General features: G+C 35.2%; 4 protein-coding genes and 1 pseudogene across 5 annotated transcripts; 4 read left to right on the forward strand and 1 right to left on the reverse strand.

The window, feature by feature from the left end:
- The first annotated feature begins 434 nt into the window (after positions 1-434).
- LOC114753887 (beta-fructofuranosidase, cell wall isozyme-like) lies at positions 435-4278 on the forward strand. The gene is made up of 7 exons (XM_028942591.1): positions 435-635; positions 787-795; positions 1605-2467; positions 2737-2895; positions 3384-3619; positions 3722-3812; positions 3907-4278. Exons 1-7 carry the CDS (start codon positions 455-457, stop codon positions 4084-4086), a joined length of 1719 nt encoding a protein of 572 aa, XP_028798424.1. The 5' UTR covers positions 435-454; the 3' UTR covers positions 4087-4278.
- A 1573-nt stretch (positions 4279-5851) lies between these two features.
- Positions 5852-9053, forward strand: LOC114753888 (beta-fructofuranosidase, cell wall isozyme-like). 2 transcript variants are annotated; one of them, XM_028942593.1, is made up of 7 exons: positions 5852-6041; positions 6210-6218; positions 6789-7651; positions 7772-7930; positions 8367-8602; positions 8684-8774; positions 8877-9053. In XM_028942593.1, exons 1-7 carry the CDS (start codon positions 5852-5854, stop codon positions 9051-9053), a joined length of 1725 nt encoding a protein of 574 aa, XP_028798426.1. The 2 variants fall into 2 exon arrangements, with proteins under 2 accessions (XP_028798426.1, XP_028798425.1); XM_028942592.1 differs by lacking the exon at positions 6210-6218.
- Positions 9054-9882: 829 nt separating this feature from the next.
- On the forward strand, positions 9883-11639 carry LOC114753889 (mitotic apparatus protein p62-like). Its single transcript, XM_028942594.1, has 2 exons — positions 9883-10338; positions 10988-11639. Exons 1-2 carry the CDS (start codon positions 9885-9887, stop codon positions 11473-11475), a joined length of 942 nt encoding a protein of 313 aa, XP_028798427.1. The 5' UTR covers positions 9883-9884; the 3' UTR covers positions 11476-11639.
- Positions 11640-14366: 2727 nt separating this feature from the next.
- LOC114753878 (beta-fructofuranosidase, cell wall isozyme-like) lies at positions 14367-17044 on the forward strand (annotated as a pseudogene).
- Positions 17045-18213: 1169 nt separating this feature from the next.
- On the reverse strand, positions 18214-18531 carry LOC114753879 (cell wall / vacuolar inhibitor of fructosidase 1-like). The gene has a single exon (XM_028942584.1). It carries the CDS (start codon positions 18529-18531, stop codon positions 18214-18216), a length of 318 nt encoding a protein of 105 aa, XP_028798417.1.
- Between the last annotated feature and the right edge of the window lie 1390 nt (positions 18532-19921).

The raw sequence follows: 19921 nt of genomic DNA on the forward strand, positions 1-19921 counted from the left end.
AGATTTCATTTACTTATTTTTGAAAGTATTCAGAAGCCAGAAGTTACTTCATGAGTAGAGAAATTTGAGAAGATGTGAAATAGTACAAATTATACAGTGATGATGTATATATGTAAATTTACAGAAGATGAAATTAGTCCAATAATAAACGGACGTAAACAAGAAGCAATCGCTCCCTGCAAAGTCCCGCGTTGAGAAAAATAATATATTTGTATTTTATTGACTCTCACTCTTCCATATAGTTGACTTTTATATTATCCAATAATATAATTATATTTCCTGGATGGTTAATCCACATGATCTTTGATTTTTCTTATTACTTGATTCAACCAAGTTGGCAAACATATCTTGTTAATCTTTTTTATGAATCATGACCGACTCTCTCTCTATATATAGTCGATCAGGATCAAGGTTGTATCGTCATCCCCACAAATTGCAAACCCTACAAAAACATATGGCTGTCTCTCGAATCTGCTGTGTATTGGCCATCTTCTTCTCTTTGGTTCTTGGCCATTGTGTTCTGAACATTGAAGCCACCCACCATGTTTATAGAAACCTTAAAACTGTATCTTCTTCCTCAAATCAACCTTATAGAACAGGTTACCATTTCCAACCACCCAAGAATTGGATCAACGGTACTTAACTGCTTCATATATCTCTCTCTTTATTCTTCTAATTTAGTTTCATGTTTTGTCATGTCTCTGACTTTTTGCTCTTCTGCTTTCTTTCTCCTCTCATCGGACACGATTTGCTGAAATTGAACTCTGCGTTGTTTGGATTCTGCAGATCCTAATGGTAACTTCTATCCTCTGAAAGTCCTTCCTATATTGCAGTACTTTTATTTCTTGATCAGGCCAGTTCAGAAAATATATGAATGTGACATCACATTTTGAATCTTGCTTAGTCAAATCAAAATGTTTGAAACGTAGAAATTTTAGATCCAGCAAGATGCATATGTGTTATTGTAGAAAACTAGCTATCAAAATGCCAGATTTCTTAATGTTTATTCAACGCTAGTTCCAACGCAGGAAATTTCATAAAAATAAGATTAGGAATCAAAACACAGAAATATTCTGTGTGTTAAAGACGAGACGAATGAAAAGGATTGATGGCCGAATGATATTGAAAGGCCTTTATCCTTGGACACGGTCGTTACATTTCAAGTTATTTTAAATAAGGATGTAGACATAAAATTAATTGTGTATATGTAATTCCAACAAAGCTTTATTAATAAAAATTTATATGATGTGCTTGTATATTTTTTCTAAAATTAAATTACCACATGGTCCTTGCAATATTTATTTTATTTTGTTTCCTGTAATCAATGTCTTAATAATAAAGAAAGTAGAACAAGAAATACTTTCAGTTTTTGTTTTTGCCAAAAAAATATGCTTATACCAGATAGAAAATATATGCTTTTCATGTTCTTTATTAAGAATAATTGTCATTTTCTGTATTAATATAAACTACAATAACAAAAACTGGTAAAAAATTATGCTTAACCGAACTCTCAGTTTTTTTAGTTATTCACTCAAATTATGTCTTTGTCCTACATACGTGAGAGGATGGGAAAAGATGACTTTATGCATGACTTTGACGTGCAGGACCAATGAGATACAAAGGGCTATACCATTTGTTCTATCAATACAATCCCAAAGGCGCTGTTTGGGGGAACATTGTGTGGGCTCACTCTATATCAAAGGATCTTGTAAATTGGACCCCACTTAACCCAGCCATCTACCCATCTCGTCCGTCCGATATCAACGGGTGTTGGTCAGGATCGGCCACGATTTTGCCAGATGGCAAGCCCGCCATTTTATATACAGGAATTGACCCGAATAACCAACAAGTCCAAAACTTGGCCTACCCCAAAAATGCCTCGGATCCATATCTTAAGGAATGGATTAAGATCCCTCAGAACCCCTTAATGGCTCCAACCAGGGCTAATGGAATCAATTCTAGCTCATTCAGAGACCCTACCACTGCTTGGTTAGGCAAAGATGGGCACTACAGAGTTCTAATTGGGAACAAAAGGGACACCAGAGGGATGGCACTGTTATACAGATCCAAAGATTTTGTACATTGGGTTAAAGCCAAACACCCTCTTTATTCTGCTAGAGGCACTGGAATGTGGGAATGTCCTGATTTCTTCCCAGTTTTGTCTAAGTCCATGTTTGGTGTTGATACTTCCGTTGATGGACCTTTTGTTAGGCACGTGCTTAAGGTTAGTTTGGACGATACAAAACATGATTACTATTTGATTGGGACTTATGATGCCAAGAAGGATAAGTTTATCCCGGATACCGGATTCCAGAATGTTAATTCTGTCTTGAGATATGATTACGGGAAATATTATGCCTCCAAAACTTTTTTTGATGATGCAAAGAAGAGAAGGATCTTGTTAGGCTGGGTCAACGAATCCTCAAGCGTTGCTGATGATATCAAGAAAGGATGGTCAGGGATTCATGTAAGTAATTAACTAAAGTGGATAGAAATATATATTTTATAACTTCTATTGCTTTGCACGCAACGAATTTATTGATGCATTCAAAAACGTCAAGTTGAAGACGCAAGGATAGATTAAAATATGAGATAGCCAGCTCATGAAGGTTGAAACGAGAATTCATATATATGCAGAGACGTCAAAGTTGAACCGAATGCAAATATATGCTAGTCTAGTCAAGAGAGAAAATACATGTGGTTTTGAATAATATATAATGGACATGTGGTTTGTAGGCAATTCCAAGGGCAATCTGGCTTCACAAGTCAGGGAAGCAGTTGGTGCAATGGCCGGTGCCTGAAATTGAGAAGCTGCGTGCAAATCCAATTAACTGGCCAATCAAAGTGCTCAAGGCTGGTCAACATCTCCAAGTCACTGGTATCACAGCTGCACAAGTAAGTCTTAAGGAATCTGTTTCGCTGTTTATTTTCTCGGCATCCTAAGTAGCATAGTAATATAGAATAATGAGGCCAGTTTAATAAGATCACGTGAACTCAAAGTATCGGCATGGAAAAGGCAAAAACAAGAGATTTATGTAGACAAGATCCTTCGATGGTGCTTCCGGGGCTGTATTATATGTTATATTAAGTAACACTGTATACTACAAAATTTTATATTGAAACGTTGAATATGATAATATCTTTTAGCGTTGGAGGCCCAATAAAATAACTTTTAAGGGGAAAAATCATCATGAAAAAAGTGAAATTTAAAATGTCTAAATACGCGTAAGAATTTCATATTATATGGTTTTTGGCTGCTAATAATAGAAAAATTCGTACAAAGACAAATCCTACGTGTCTGGTAGCCAAATTATAGTCATAGTCTAAAATTGGAATGACTGAATAAACATGAAATATATTCGTTTCTGTGTGGGTGTGAACAGGCTGATGTTGAAGTGTCATTCGAGGCAAAGGAGTTAGAGAAAGCGGAAATATTGGAAAAGTGGATGGACCCCCAAGTTTTGTGCAGCAGAAAGGGTGCAGCAATAAAAGGTGGATTAGGACCTTTTGGTTTGCTTGCTTTTGCTTCAAAGGGCTTGAAAGAATATACTGCTGTCTTCTTCCGAATCTTCAAATACCAAAACAAACCTTTAGTCCTTTTCTGTAGTGACCAAAGCAGGTTTGTCCTCATCCTTCTCCTTCTCCTTCCAAAACTTATTCCAATTTGTCAATTCCCAATTATGCTTTGTCCCACATGCAAATTAATGCAATACTTTGACAGGTCTTCATTGAATAAGAATAATGATCTCACCACTTATGGGACCTTCCTTGATGTTGACCCTTATACGGAGAATCTCTCACTTAGAAGCTTGGTGAGTTGCAAATAAATCAATATGGCATCCATAAACTTCATTCTTTGTTGGTTCAAAATCCTTATATAATGAGGGTGATTGTCCATTTTCACAGATTGATCACTCAGTAGTGGAGAGTTTTGGAGGAGAAGGCAAGGCAGTGATCACGGCCAGAGTTTACCCCACATTGGCTATCAATGATGAGGCTCAGATTTATGCCTTCAATTATGGTGCTGCTGATGTTAAGATCACCAGATTGAATGCTTGGAGCATGAAGAAAGCACAAATCAATTGAGACCAAGCACAAAAAAAGTGGGATATAATAATACTAGCTAGATTCATTACGAGGAGTATTTTTTAATTTTATAAATGTTCATTTTGCTTGTGCTTCCAAGTATAGTAAAAAAGTTAGATTTTTTTGGGCGATTGTCACTTTGTATTATGATTTGTTCCCTCAAATATAATTAGAGTTTGGGTTTCATCCGCACTCTAGCGTGAATGATTTGTCATTTCTGATATTTCTGACTTTTCAGTCAAACCTTTGTTTATACTTTATACAATCATCTTTTATCTTTTTTTCCCCGATCTTTCCCTCAACAGGGGGAAAAAAAACTCACCAGCCCATAACTTCATACTTATATAAGATTTAAATAGGTGTTTAGTATTAATTGGACCAAATGCCTGACATACTATCATCATTTCATCTAGAGAGAAGTGATGAGTTGCGTATAAATTTTGAGATGAAGAAAGTAGTTCCTTCTGTTCATTTATGTTTTAAGAAGAAAAATGATAAATATGTCCAACTTAATGACAAATAATTAAGTACAGTGAATTGCCCCTAAGAGTGTCATGTCCTATACATATGAAATAATTAAAATGCCCTTTAGCTAAATTTGACCAACTTTGACTAAACCTTTAGATATTAGGTCTATTTGTGAAAACGTTTAAAAACACTTATAAACACATTAAACCGAAACAAAATCTCTCTCTCATATGTTTATCTTGTACTTCACAAGTTACAATTAAAAAGTTACTTATAAACTATTTTTAATAAACCAATTATTTTTGCTAGCTAGTAGTTGGATGGTGATTGAACCACCACTAACCTGTCATTAGACCACCGTACCGTTGTAAGCAGTAGTGTCAGCAAAGTAATTAAAGTAATAATAACACTTTTATTTTAATAATATTTTACATATCACTGAAATTAATTGTATCAACACTGTTTGATTCTGTGGCAATGAAATTCAAGTCCATAATAATAACACGTCTTCTACTATTCATTGCCTTTCTGCTTTCTTTAGTCGGCAACCGAACGCGATGTCATATATGTCCCTTTTTCTATTCTTTCCGTATCATGGCGTCTTTAATTCAAACGGTTGCGTAATTTACTGAAAAAAATTCAAACATATATGTTACATTTACATACTGATAAAAATTTACACAAGATGACATTAGCTCTAACAAAAAACAAACCTAAACAAACTGCTCCCTGAGAAGTCCCATAAATATTGACTTTTGGGATCTTAAGATGAAGAAGCTCTTAGTCTTTCATATATAGACATTCAACTTCTACTGCATATTATTCAATACTACCTCCGGTCCTAATTATAAGAGCTAGTTAACTAATTTGGGAAGATTAAAGAAATAAGTTAAGTTAGCTATTTGTAATAAATATGTATTGTGTTTCCTAAAATATCCTTACTAATCAAGTTTATTAGGTAGAACTACTGTTATTAAAAGGATTATGTTAGAAAAAAAATACATAAGTATGAGAGATAAAGTGGATTGGGATTTTATAATTAGGATCAAAATAAAAGTCAAACAAGATCTTATATTAAGGACCGGAGGTAGTACATGTTAATTTCTGTGGATGCTTCTCCCGCATGATCTTTGATCATTTTTCTTATTTCTTAATTCAAACAAGTTGGCAGTATTCATATCAGGTCAACTCATTTCTTGATTCCGAATGCTCATTTCTTACGACTCAACTCTCTGTATAGCAGATCGAGGTCGAGCTTCTTCCATTATTATTCCCACAAATTACAAACTCTACAGCAATGGCTGTCTATCAGATCCGTGTATTCGCGATCTTCTATTACATTCTTGGGCATTGTGTTTTTATTAATAACATTGAAGCCACCCACCAACTTTACAGAAACCTTCAAAGTGTGTCTTCTTCTTCTTCCTCCTCAAATCAACCTTACAGAACTGCTTACCACTTCCAACCTCCCAAGAATTGGATAAACGGTATTCAACAAAGTCCTTTTCTTTTCCTGATTATTTTCCTTGTTACTCTCTTTCTTCTTTCGATGTTTTGTCGTATCTCTTACATTATGTTCTCTTGCTTTCTTTCTGTCCTGTCATTGGACATGATATATGTGTGTTGAAATGGACCTCTGTGTTTTGGCTCTTCAGATCCCAATGGTTAGTTCTATTCTCTTTCCTTCTTATATACAGCTTTCCAGTTCGAATAATATGATATTTTATGAATGTGACTGCATATATATGTTGAATGGAGCTTAGTTAAAATGTTTGAGATGTAGAAAATCTGCCGTCCAACGGGTAAATATTCGAAAACTTGGGACGTCTCATCGAAGTTGCAAAATTTCTAATAGAAATTTTATTTTTCACGCAATCCATAAAATTTTCGTGTGACTTCTGTGCAGTTCCTGTGCATAATTCATGCAGTTTTCAAACGAATTTTGTTGAATTTCCATACAGTATATGAGGTTGTCAATGCTAGTCACTTGCAGATGCTTTTTTATATACTTTTATTACACAACTGTCTTGGTAAAAAAAAAAAAAACAAAAACACAACTGTCATCTTCATATTAATATAACCGGTGACCAAATTAAAAAAATATAAATAATTATGCTTAAAAACAACTAAGGGAATACACGAAATGTTGAAGATGTCCACATGCAAGTGGGTTCTTTATCCAATGTATGCCATAGGTGGAAAAGTTGACTTTTATACGTCAATTTTATGCGCAGGACCAATGAGATACAAAGGTTTATACCATTTGTTCTATCAATACAATCCCAAAGGCTCTGTTTGGGGGAACATTGTGTGGGCTCACTCTGTATCAAATGATCTTGTAAATTGGACCCCACTTGACTTAGCCATCTACCCATCTCAGCCGTCTGATATCAACGGATGCTGGTCAGGATCCGCCACAATTCTTCCAAATGGCAAACCTGCCATCCTATACACAGGAATTGACTCAAATAACCAACAAGTTCAAAACTTGGCCTTACCCAAAAATGCCTCGGACCCATTCCTTTCAGAATGGGTTAAGAACCCAAAGAACCCCTTAATGGCTCCAACTACGGCTAACAAAATCAATTCTAGCTTATTCAGAGATCCCACCACTGCTTGGTTAGGCAAAGATGGGTACTATAGAGTCCTAATTGGGAACCAAAAAGAGACTACAGGCAGGGCACTCTTATATAGAAGTAAAGATTTTGTGAACTGGGTTGAAGCCAAACATCCTCTTTACTCAGCTAAAGGCACTGGAATGTGGGAGTGTCCTGATTTCTTTCCAGTTTTGTCTAAATCCATGTCTGGCATTGATACATCTGTCAATGGACCTAATGTTAGGCATGTGCTTAAGGTTAGTTTGGGTAGTAAATTGCACGATTACTATATGATTGGGAGTTATGATGTGAAGAAGGACAAGTTTCTTCCAGACACGGGGTTGCAGAGTATCGAATCTGTCTCGAGGTATGATTATGGAAAATATTATGCCTCCAAAACGTTTTATGATGATGCAAAGAAGAGAAGGGTCCTGTTAGGCTGGGTCAACGAATCCTCAAGTGTTGCAGATGATATCAAGAAAGGATGGTCAGGGATCCATGTAAGTTAATAAATTAATGGGTATATGATTAAACTAATGATAATGGGCTGAATCTAGCTAGAATCCATGTGCAGAGTCCAGATAGATAAATAAAATATTTTGAACGCATGTGGTGTGCAGGCAATTCCAAGGGCAATTTGGCTTCACAAGTCGGGGAAACAGTTGGTGCAATGGCCAGTGGTTGAAATTGAGAGGCTTCGGGCAAACCCAATCAGCTGGCCAATCAAAGTGCTCAAGGCTGGTCGACATCTCCAAGGCACTGGTGTCACTGCTGCACAAGTAAGTCTCAAAAACCTGCCTTCTTTTGGTCCCAAAAAAACAAGAGAGAACCCGCCTTCTTTATTTATTTATTTTATATATTAATTATCTATATATGCAATTATGCATAGGCAGATGGACAAGATCTATCTAGACAGATAATATTTACTTATTTTATTTAGAATTATAATCAAGTCCTAAAGAAGAGAAATAATTATTAAAAAATCCTAATAACAATTTGAGCAGCCTGTAATGATAAGTTTTAGAGTAGAGAATGACCATATTTAAAACTTGTTTTGTAATTTTTTTCTTTCTTGAGATCTCATTGTGATTCTCCTTTTTAATATTTTGTTGCTACAGATAATGCTGCATGTTTGGTATCTATACTAGTTATAGTCTAAAACTACTAAGGTTGAATTGACATGAAATTTGTTCTTTTTTGGTTCGGAATGATCAGGCTGATGTTGAAGTTTCATTTGAAGCAAAGGAGTTTGAGAAGGCAGAAGTATTGGAAAATTGGATGGACCCCCAAGTTTTGTGCAGCAAAAAGGGTGCATCAGTAAAAGGTGGATTAGGACCTTTTGGCTTGCTTGCTTTTGCTTCAAAGGACTTGAAAGAATACACTGCTGTCTTCTTTAGAATCTTCAAACACCAACACAAACCTTTGGTCCTTTTCTGTAGTGATCAAAGCAGGTTTGTCCAAAACTGATACCGATTTGTCAATTCCCAATTATGCTTTGCCTCTTACATGCAAATAATGCAATACTTTGACAGGTCTTCATTGAATAACATCAATGATCTCACCACTTATGGCACCTTCCTTGATGCTGACCCTTATCAGAAGAATCTGTCACTTAGAAGCTTGGTATGATGGGTTGCAATAAATCAATGACATCCATAAACTTCATTCATTATTGTTTCAAGATCCTTGTATAATAATGTGTGTGCTTTGTCCATATTTTCACAGATTGATCACTCAGTAGTGGAGAGTTTTGGAGAAGGCAAGGCAGTGATCACATCAAGAGTCTACCGAACATTGGCAATCAATGATGAGGCTCACCTTTATGCCTTCAATTATGGTGCTGCTGATGTTAAGATCACCAGATTGAATGCTTGGAGCATGAAGAAAGCACAAATCAACTGAGAGGTAGCACAAAAAATGTAGGATCGTCAATATGACCGAGTTTGACATAAGTTTGCACGGAGTATTTATGTGTTTTAGAATTATAAATTAATCAGATAGGAATATATATTTTGGTTGAAAACTATGGGCTGCTGATGAATATTGTCTTATGTACTACTGACGAATATTGTCTTTTTTTCTTACTGGATGTTACTTTTCCAAATTTAAAGATTTATTTTTATTATTATAATTTTTTTTAGTCTATATTATTTAAAACATATATAATTTTTTATGATTGATTTGACCATAATTCGACAGTGCCTCACATCACGGCATGGAGCATTAAGAAATCCCAACTGAATGGAAACTAAGCACCAAAAATTTGTGTTCCATTGCTTTTAAAGGTTCTTTAGTCAGTTGAACTTTTAGATTCGTCTAACGAACTATTGTAATAGAATTATTTAGGAATGCTCTTATTGAAAAAACAATATTTAGGAATGCGTTTGCTAAATTTTCCAGATGATTGTCACATTGTAATACTAATTCAATTTGTTTCCTCTAGTTTAACCGAAATTCCGCTTTGATCCACTCCCCAAGATGAGTCATTTGGCTTTGAACCACAAAATTCTCAATTTCCACGCTCCCAAGACCGACCAAAGCAAACCCGAGGGGGGGAAAAAAAACAAATTTAACCCATACGATCAAATTTTTTTAATTAAAATGAAAATTTAGTTGTAAATATTTTATGGTAAAAGTTAATTAACCATTATAATTCTTTCTAACCGCCACTGTAAATTACCCAACTTGAGCCGAGGCCGAGATGGAGTGGCCTCGAAGGGGAAATCCATGGCCATGGGGGTCGAGGTCGAAGGCGAAGATGGTACCAAACTTGTGTTGGGAACCTCTGGTAATATCTTGTTTGGACGAGGCTCAGGGTTTAACACCAACGACCGCACCGTTTCTCGCCGTCACATTTCGCTCCAGCTGAGAAGCTCGCTTGAGAAGAGCGATGCCGGGGGAGAGCCTAGGGTTTCGTTTGAAGTTATAGGAAGGAACCCCATTTGGGTGTTTAGCAAGAACGATGGAGGAATTCGGATATTCAGGAAGTTCGAGAAAGATGAGATGGAGGTTGGCGACCGTTTCTGTTTGTCTGGGAAGGCGCCCGTTTGGTTCGATTTGAAAGACAGTAAAGTTCAAGAAGGAAAGAAGAAGACTGTTTCGAATACTGAGGAGGAGGTTTCCGAGTGTTCAAGTAATGGGCTTGACATGGAAGACATTGATGTTTCAGGAATTGATCCTGTTAAAGGTAATGAGCCGTTGACTAAATCTTTAATTTCTCTATACTCTGTTTTCTCGATAAGATAGGTCATTTGGATGAATGTAAGTTTAGTTTCGGGACTATAAATTTTTTGTTTTTAAATATTGTTCATTGTTTTGATTTGGCTCTTTGTGTTCAATTGATAATCTAACTTCAAAATCGAATTAACTGAGGCCATTAGCTTTTTCCATCAAGTGAACAAATTCGAAAGATGCTGTGTGGACTCTGCAATACACATCTGTAAATGAAACTGACTGTACTGTACATTATATGAATTTGTTGATAAGGACCAACTCTGCAGAAAACGAACCTAGTTAAGCAACCAAATAAAAGAATGATAAATAACATAACAGGATCAAAATACTAATTTAATCAAAACTTGGGGTGCACATATTTTACTGTATTCTTTGTCTATTTTTCCTCCTTTAATGCTTGTCTCCACACCCCCTCCCCCACCAACCCCGATAATGGAATGATGATCAACAATTTTTACTTTTCTTCGGACAACATGACTTCTTGGAAATAGTACCTTCAATGAAATTTTTTCCATTGGAAAGAAAATAATTTGTTATGTTGGTCATTGATTAACAATATAGTGGAATTTAGTTATTTACTGTGGCAAATTTTGTGATTACAGAGTTTGGTTTTGTTGTGATGGGGCACGAGTTTGACCACTATCCCAAGGACAAGATCCTCAATGTGAAGAGTTGGAACTGGTTCCTGGAGGAACCTAACAAGGATGATGAAGATGAGGATGATTTTGAAGAGAAGAGGCCGACCATCAGAAGAAAGCGAAAGAAAGGTAAAGACAACAAAGATGAAGATGATGACTGGACTGTGGAAAGTGAAGAGGATACAAACCTTGTCGCAAGCGTGAGGAAAGTAAGAAGGTCTGGGTACTCTACTCGGTCAAAAGACCAAAATAAACAAACCAAGGACAGCGAAGGTGGTAAAAGTTCTGGACGAAAGAAAGCTCCTAGCGTGGATGAAACTGTTGAAGATGAAGAAGATGAGACATTGGGAGGCTTCATTGTTGATGATGAAGAAGAGGATCAGGAAGTGGAAAACAGTGAGGAGGAGGAGGAGGAGGAGTTGGAGCTTGAAGAAGATGAGGTGCAGGATTAATATTGAAAGAGTGAACAGACTACTGGACAGTGAATGCATATTGTAGGCTTTGTAATGTCAAATGTCAATACTACTACTGTTATGTATTTTGCCGTATCATTACATCATTTTGTGTTTCATGTTTTGGTTTGAAAAGAATAGTGTAGTTTAAGTTAACTATTCAATATGGTAATATATTTGTTTAGTTTAATAGTAGGCAGCACTTTTTGATGTGAAATTCATTGTTCAAGCCGTTTAGTCTAACTGAATTGTTATGCTGCTGAAAGATATACCATGCTTGCTGGAACTGAAAGATTTTCCGAAACCCTCAAGCCTCACCCTGCCTCTTACAAAATGCTATGGCTTTGGCTGGATGGGCATCTGGTTTGCCTGACCCGAGGTATCTATCAGATTTGAGAAACAAGAAAGTAGATATATGTTATATTGATGAACTTTCGTTAAGGCACTGCTAAATTGGAAATCAAAGTTTCTGCAACTCCAATCTCTCTCCGATTAATTAATTTCCATCGTCTCTCTTATCACTTTATGTTAAGTCTTCTTTTTCTAATTTTCCGGTGTATCTATGCCTGCTATTTCCTTAGCACTGATTTGGCTAGCCCGTGATATTTTTTTGGTTAATTAAACGACATAAGAGAAAGAAAAACCTTCTGCTCCAGATAGACTTACTCTCAGTCAGTCCACGTTCGGCAACAAGTTGGGGAGGAAGAAAATGTACGGGATGACTCGCGCTCTTGTGGTAATGGCCTCGCTGGCTTCTGTTTGTCATCTCCACTCTCTGCCTCTTCCGATTCTGACTCGGTTTTGGAATTGGCTGCGACTACCCCCTCTCTGCTTCTTGTGTTCTATGCAAGAACAACATACCATTTTCAACCTCCACAAAGAATTGGATCAAAGGTATTCTATCTACATTGTTCATCCAATTCTTTGGAAGTTGAAAATGGTATGTTGTTCTGTAAGGTTGACTTGATTCAGTGCAGACATAGTGGTGGCCAAGAATTAAGTAGGAGATGGCCAATATATAGACTAGAGAGATGGCTATTGCTATAGTGTGTTTTCTGCACATCTGAGACATGAGAATGGAAGTTACGAGTCACAACGGTGACACAGGTATTATTTAACAACAACAAAAACTGAAGCTTATGTTACGCAACCAAATCAGTGTCAAGGAAGTGGCAGCCGCGGAAATTTCAGAGAATGAGAAAAGGAAGAAGGCCAAAACTACAAAATCCAAGTTTGAGTGACTTGAGAAACTAAAGTAACAGAAATGCAAATAATGAAGAATTAGATCCGAAGGGGTTTCTGTTGTGAGGACTCAGACTCAGAAAACCTAGGCTGCAATATGAAGCGCGGAGGACGAGGGGGACGATAATTATATAATGAGGGCGGGCATGCCATAGCGAGGGTGTATGAGTCATTTTAAATATGTTTATAACGATTTCGTCCTTAATAATAATTTCAATTTTCAAGGGATTTTAAACTAAGTAGTCTTAAATCTTGGCCATTCAACATAATTATCCCTTGTCAATCTGCACATAACATATTTAATTAAGGTATTAGGTTCAAATCTTCATGTATCCACATTTTTACTACCCACACTAGTTCAAATCCGCATTGGATAGGAGGATAAGTATGTTTAATAAAATAATATATTGTTTATATGATACTTCCTCCGTTCCTTATTATAAGAGACATTTGATGCTTATGACATGTTCCTATATATAAGAGACACTTAAAAGTTGTCTCTACTTTTTTGTGTTGATTTCCTATTTTACCCATATTTATTATCTCCAACTCACATACTCTCTCCTTCCCACTTCTCTCTCTTTTAATAATTTAATTATTCTCTCTCATGCTCTCTCTCCTTATTAATGAGGGCTTTTTTGGAAAAAAAATTATACTTTTTACACATTAATTGTTCTTAACTAATTTTAACTATTTTTTTGATCAACATACTTCGGTTATTTGTCTCTTATAATAAGCGCAACTGCCATCTGACATTATTTGGCCGCCCCATTTCCCATTTGGGAATGGCAGAGCAAGAGAAAAATATAGAAAAAGTCAATTGGGAAATTATCTACTACTACTATTACTACTACTATTATTACTACTACTACAATATATTTTTAATATTTAAAAATACAAATTCAAATGAAAGTAAGTTTTGGGATTGCTATTAAATTACAATAATTGAATTAAAATATAGTGAGATTTATTTAGAGACAATTTAATATTTTTAAATTTATATTATAATATTTAGTCGTCTTAAATATTACAACTTTGAAACTTCTCTTCAATAAATATAGTTTTTTTCATTAGTCTATTCCTCTAATTTTCTTGCTATAAGTGAAAAGGTAGGAGCTAATAATATGAGGTTATAAGCGGATTAAACTTGTAAGCTCCTATAGGAGAGTTCTCATATATTAAAATAAACACGTTTGAAATTCTTATTATAAAAAAAAAAAAACATGTTTGAAATGACACACACACCCTCATTGCATGCCTTTAAATTCAATAATTCATCGATCGTCACCTTCATCTCCGACTTCGGATTGCTCCAGTCGCTAGTCTCCCAGAACAACCTCACGGCACCACCACCTTTGGTTCTCTGAATCTGAGTCTTCCGAAACAGAAAACCCCTTCAAATCCAATCCTTCGGTACTTGCATTTCTAATCTGATTGTGTAATGAAGCTTCAGCTTTTGTTGTTATTATAATTATAATTCCTATGTGTATGTTTTCAGATTCCAATATACTATATGTACCGTCGTGATTCATGTATAACTATCATTCTAAATCTGTCAAATCTGCAGAAACACTAAAACAATGGCCATCTCTCCAGTCTGTGTATTGGCCATCTCCTTTTTCGTTGTTGCCCCCTGTGTCCACAACGTTAACACCGAATCATCAAGGCAACCCTATAGAACTGCCTTCCACTTTCAACCGCCCAAAAACTGGATCAACGGTATATACTCTACCTCCTTTCCTTTCTTTATTTTCCTCTCTTTCAATGTTTGTTGTCTCGTATTTCTCACACTTTGTTCTTTTCGTCTCTTTGTTTTGTCATTTTTGACACGGTACGTTGAAAATGGACATCCGGGCGTGTTTTGCAGATCCCACTGGTTACTTCTATACCCTTTGCTTTGTTTCTTTCTTCTTTCTTCTTCTTCCTTTTTTTTTTTTTAAATTTTTTATGAAGTCTAGCTACGCATTACGTATTTAATCAATGTATTATTTATACAACAATCAACTTGAGAGTTTATGGCTTGAAGCTCAACTTCCATCTATCATTATTTGGCAGCCCCATTTCCCATTTTGGGAAAGGCGAGGTAAGAGAGAAATATTGAAAAACGCAATTGGAAAATATCTGGTATTATTAAATTATATAAAAATGGGGCTTTTTGTAATGCCTAAATTTAGCTATATTATTGCTTAAATATGATGACAAGACTTGAGAGCTCCTAGGAGCGCATTGTTTAGACATGATTGCAGCAGAGATTTGTAACTTTGTTGTCTGCCAACTCATTGTTTAGAGTCAATTATATATTATCAAATATATATAATACATGAGGTCTAAAATAAACAAAAATATATTTCAAATCGTGTGTTTGTGTATTTTCTTCGAGTGAATCTTATAACCACTTTTATATATGTTCAGGGCCTATGAGATTCAAGGGGTTGCATCACTTGTTCTACCAGTACAACCCCGAAGGTGCTGAGTGGGTTCAGGGGAAGATAGTGTGGGGCCATTCAGTATCAAAGGATCTCGTTGATTGGACCATATTAGGCACCGCCATCTATCCATCTGAGCCATTTGACATCAATGGTACCTGGTCAGGATCGACCACGATTCTTCCAAGTGGCAAGCCTGCCATTTTATATACTGGAGTTGACCTACACAAACTTCAAGTCCAAAACTTGGCCTTCCCCAAAAATGCCTCAGATCCATACCTCAAGGAATGGGTTAAGATCCCTCAGAACCCCTTAATGGCTCCAACTAGGGCTAATGGAATCAATTCAAGCTCATTCAGGGACCCTACCACTGCTTGGTTAGGCAAAGATGGGCACAATAGAGTCCTAGTTGGGAATCAAAGGAACACTACAGGGGTGGCTTTATTATACAGAAGTAAAGATTTTGTGAACTGGGTTAAAGCCAAACACCCTATTCATTCCGCTAAAGGCACTGGAATGTGGGAGTGTCCTGATTTCTTTCCAGTGTTGTCCAACTCCACGTTTGGCGTTTATACTTCTGTTGATGGACCTTTTGTTAGGCATGTGCTTAATGTCAGTTTGGACGATTATAAACATGATTGCTATCTCATCGGGACTTATGATGCTAAGAAGGATAAGTTTGTCCCGGATACCGGATTCCAAAATGTTGATTCTGTCTTGAGATATGATCATGGAAAATATTATGCTTCCAAAACGTTTTTTTGATGATGCCAAGAAGAGAAGGATCTTGTTAGGCTGGGTCAACGAATCCTCAATCGATGCTGTTTATCTCAATAGTGGATGGTCAGGAATACCTGTAAGCGGACGGTATATTTATATTGCTTTAAAACAAATTCATTGATACTTTTAAAAATGTCAGGTTGAAGACGTGTGTATCTAGAACCTCTCTATCTATATTTAGTGCGAAATTGAACCAACATAAATTTACTAAACAGAATGTTTTGAATTAATTATAACATGTGACTTGTAGGCCATACCAAGGGCGATTTGGCTTCACAAGTCAGGGAATCAGTTGGTGCAATGGCCGGTGGTCAAAATTGAGAAGCTGCGAGCAAAACCAATCAGCTGGCCAACCAGGGTGCTCAAGGTTGGCCAACACATCCAAGTTACTGGCGTCACAGCTGCGCAAGTAAATCTTAAGAACCCTCCTTTACGTTTGTTATAATAAATAATTTGGAATAATGAGTTTGAGATGAGTTCAACACATGTGGAGGCTGATGTTGAAGTTTCATTTGAAGCAAATGAGTTTGGGAAGGCAGAAGTGTTGGATTACTGGGTGAAGCCTCAGCTTCTTTGTAGCAGAAAGGGTGCAGCAGTAAGAGGTGGTCTGGGACCTTTTGGCTTGCTTGTGTTTGCTTCAGAAGACTTGAAAGAATACGCCGCCGTGTTCTTCAGAATCTTCATGCACCAACGCAAACCTTTGGTCCTCTTCTGTAGGGATCAAAGCAGGTTTGTGCCCATTCCCCTTTAAAAATTAAACTTGTATCAATTCGTAAATTTCTCCGCTCCTTATCTCGCATAAAGAAGCAAAAATTTGACAGGTCTTCATTGAATAAGAACAATGATCTCACCACTTATGGGACCTTCCTTGATGTTGACCCTTATCAGGAGAGTCTCTCAGTCAGAAGCTTGGATTGAGTTGCAATAAATCATTATCCTATCCATAAGCTTCATTCTTTGTTATTTCAAGATCCTTATATAATAGTGTTCGTGATTGTCCATATTATTTTTCACAGATAGATCACTCAGTAGTGGAGAGTTTTGGAGGAGAAGGTAAGGCAGTGATCACAGCCAGAGTTTACCCCACATTGGCGCTGCTGACGTTAAGATCACCACATTGAGTGCTTGGAGTATGAAGAAGGCGCATATCACTTGAAACTAGCTAGGCACAAAAAAAAAGTGGGATCCGTATGACCATGGTCGACACAATTTTGTATGGATGTTTTCTAAAATTTTAAATTATCAAATGAATATGTACATTTTGGATGCATGGAGTGCCAATAAATATTGTCTCTCTTACTATATACTGTTACTTTTCTTTATATTTAATTATTTATTTTGTTGTTGTATATATTATTATAATTTTTTTCATTTTAAGCCTATGTTCATATTAATTTATTCATGATTAGTTTGACCGACTGGGGCCTCAGCTTGTTAAATTATCAGTATGATATTTTTAATACAGATTTTGAGAAATTGTGAAAGAGTATAAATGATCGGATATGATGCTTCTGGAGTAGCTGAAAATTTCTTTCCATTGTTAGGAATATTCCCTTGGACCTGTTTTTTTTTTTTTTCCGTTTTCATTTTCCACGGTTGGATGTATCCAAGGACCAATATTCATTTTATTTGTGATTTTCTAAAGTTTTGTCAATTTTTTCTAGACCATTTGATTTATTGTACGGTCTAGATTGTGAAGGAGAGATATGATTGGGGTATAACATTTGATGAAAAGAATTCAAGTCCTGAAGTCTCATGAAATCAATTTCAGTGATCGTCACAATAATAAATAATAATAAATACTACGATAAGTAAAATCTACACTACTTAAATATATTTTTAATGATTTAGATTTAAAATTTTCAATAATAATTTTTAAATAAAGAAATTATTTTTTTAGAAACTAACAGTTAAAAAAATTACATCTATTTGGGATTATCTATCTATTAAAGGTAAATATTTTTTTAAAAAAAACTGACATAAAAAATTAAATCTCAATCGTTTGTATTAAATTTAAATGGTTAAGATTTATTAAGTATTATGGTGCTCATCACTGCAATGAGCACCGAAACTTGTTCCGAAATCTCAATCCGTATCTTAATTAATTTGTGCCAACATAACTTAATCATTTTTCAAAAATATTTAATACATGCATACAAAAAGATTGGATGAATATCCATACTATTATTTGATTAGTATTTTTATGTAAAAATGTTTTTCAGCGTTTTAAAGCGGAAATATAAAATATTATCTTTATTAATTAAATCTTTGTTATCAGGCATTTGGGTTCTTATAGCAATAGCCTAACAATAGCAACAGTAACGTCAGCAAGATCACGCAGAGCTTTGTTTTCATTTGTAAGCGGAGAAGTGCTGCCAGAAAATCCTTCCTCGCAAACTTTAGCGTCGAGTCCCATAGGAGTTGCACCTTCTGCAAGTTTTGGGTTTCCTAATTCCAGAGCTCGCTCGATTTTGGGAACAAATACATCTATCATGATCTTGTATGACTCAGCACATGATCTTAGTGCCTTCTCTTGCTTTGGCTCTAAATGTCCACTTTTCAGGAGCTGGTTGATCTTATTACTGGTACTCTTCACTTTTGCCGTCATGACTTTGTTCATAATTAGAGCTAATCCTGTGTGAATAATCAGGGTTTTAGTTTTTTTTTTATTCGACGATTAATGAAAAGAGAAGAACCATAGGGTGATTGATTAGTGTTTGTGCGTTTACCTGCGACATCAGCGTTGGAGCTAGCAGGATCGGATTTTTATGGAGATTGTGTTGTATTTCCCAAAATTGAAGGATGCTCGGCCTTTTTCAGCTGGGGCTGTATATATAGCAGTTGGACAACCACTATAATAATGAATTTGGATCTCGCAATTAATAATGCGGTGCCTTTTTAGCAATGAAAATTTTAATGTTCTTAAATGTCATTAATACACCTCCTAAATCATTAATGGTCAATTTCTCATTCTAAAATAGTGATCTGATTATAAGGTAGAGAGAATTGTTTTTTGGTCATATTAATAAGTCACATCATTATCCTTCATTTATTATTTGTATAGACTTTGAACTTTTTGGGTAAAATGTATGTTAAATGTAAATAATTAAAGTTGTAAAGTTATTAAATTTTAAAGTGAGTTAATAAAATTTAAAGATTTTCTTGGTTCTAATAAAACATACTCCCTTCGATCCTATATATAAGCTTCAAATAATTGAATCACGTTTAACGAACTAGTAGTTAAAATTAGTTAAAAGTAATAAATGGGTTAGAAATATAATTTTTTTTCAAATTTGCCTTTATTTATTAAGAGAGTAAATGAGAGAGAAAATAAATAAAAAAAATGATGGAAGAGATTACATGGAGATAATATTAATAAGAGAGATGGAGTATTAAATACAATCAACTAAAGACAAAATAAGAAAAAAATAGTAAATTCTCAGACAAACTAAAAAACAAAGCTTATATTTTGGACCATATCTTTTTCTAAAAGTGAAGCTTATATATAGGATCTGAAGGGAGTATTGGAAGTAACTTATAAATAAGATTTATAATTAAATATTATTAAATACTAATATTTTAAAAATATAACACATGGTTATATATAATTGGAGAACTTGATGTAAGTATTGTTATTAATAAGTGTATTATTATAAAAAATTTTATGAAGCAAATTGGATTATAATGCATCCCAAAAACTTATCCTTTGACAAAACGCACATGAGCACCTAAAAATTTCTCCATATTACTTAGCAAGTCTTTATTATTGTTGAGATCATCTGGAGATATTATGAATTACGGTATCATGTAAAGTGAAGTTCTGCTATGTTAACTTCGTGAGGCCTTCTGAATTAAACATTATTATTTTTATAATTAAAATAAATTGTAATGGTTTCTTTTAATAATAACCAAATTCAGCTAAGTATTATTAAAATTTTAAGTCCAACATTCTAATTATTAAAATGTAAGTAAGAAAATTGCAAGTCACTCCAGTAGCT

Source organism: Neltuma alba, unplaced genomic scaffold, assembly GCF_004799145.2.
Source record: "Neltuma alba isolate B1F8T4 unplaced genomic scaffold, ASM479914v2 tig00008233_pilon, whole genome shotgun sequence".
In the NCBI taxonomy this organism is placed as follows: domain Eukaryota; kingdom Viridiplantae; phylum Streptophyta; class Magnoliopsida; order Fabales; family Fabaceae; genus Neltuma; species Neltuma alba.

Excerpts from the sequence above, each read along its gene's own strand:
- LOC114753887 (XM_028942591.1), top strand. The coding sequence starts at position 455 with ATGGCTGTCTCTCGAATCTGCTGTGTATTGGCCATCTTCTTCTCTTTG. Across the intron at positions 2,468-2,736 it reads AAGGATGGTCAGGGATTCAT|GCAATTCCAAGGGCAATCTG; the intron begins GTAAGTAATTAA and ends TGTGGTTTGTAG. Across the intron at positions 3,620-3,721 it reads TTCTGTAGTGACCAAAGCAG|GTCTTCATTGAATAAGAATA; the intron begins GTTTGTCCTCAT and ends ATACTTTGACAG.
- LOC114753888 (XM_028942593.1), top strand. The coding sequence starts at position 5,852 with ATGGCTGTCTATCAGATCCGTGTATTCGCGATCTTCTATTACATTCTT. Across the intron at positions 8,603-8,683 it reads TTCTGTAGTGATCAAAGCAG|GTCTTCATTGAATAACATCA; the intron begins GTTTGTCCAAAA and ends ATACTTTGACAG. Across the intron at positions 8,775-8,876 it reads ATCTGTCACTTAGAAGCTTG|ATTGATCACTCAGTAGTGGA; the intron begins GTATGATGGGTT and ends ATATTTTCACAG.
- LOC114753879 (XM_028942584.1), bottom strand. The coding sequence starts at position 18,531 with ATGACGGCAAAAGTGAAGAGTACCAGTAATAAGATCAACCAGCTCCTG.
- LOC114753889 (XM_028942594.1), top strand. The coding sequence starts at position 9,885 with ATGGGGGTCGAGGTCGAAGGCGAAGATGGTACCAAACTTGTGTTGGGA. Across the intron at positions 10,339-10,987 it reads AGGAATTGATCCTGTTAAAG|AGTTTGGTTTTGTTGTGATG; the intron begins GTAATGAGCCGT and ends TTGTGATTACAG.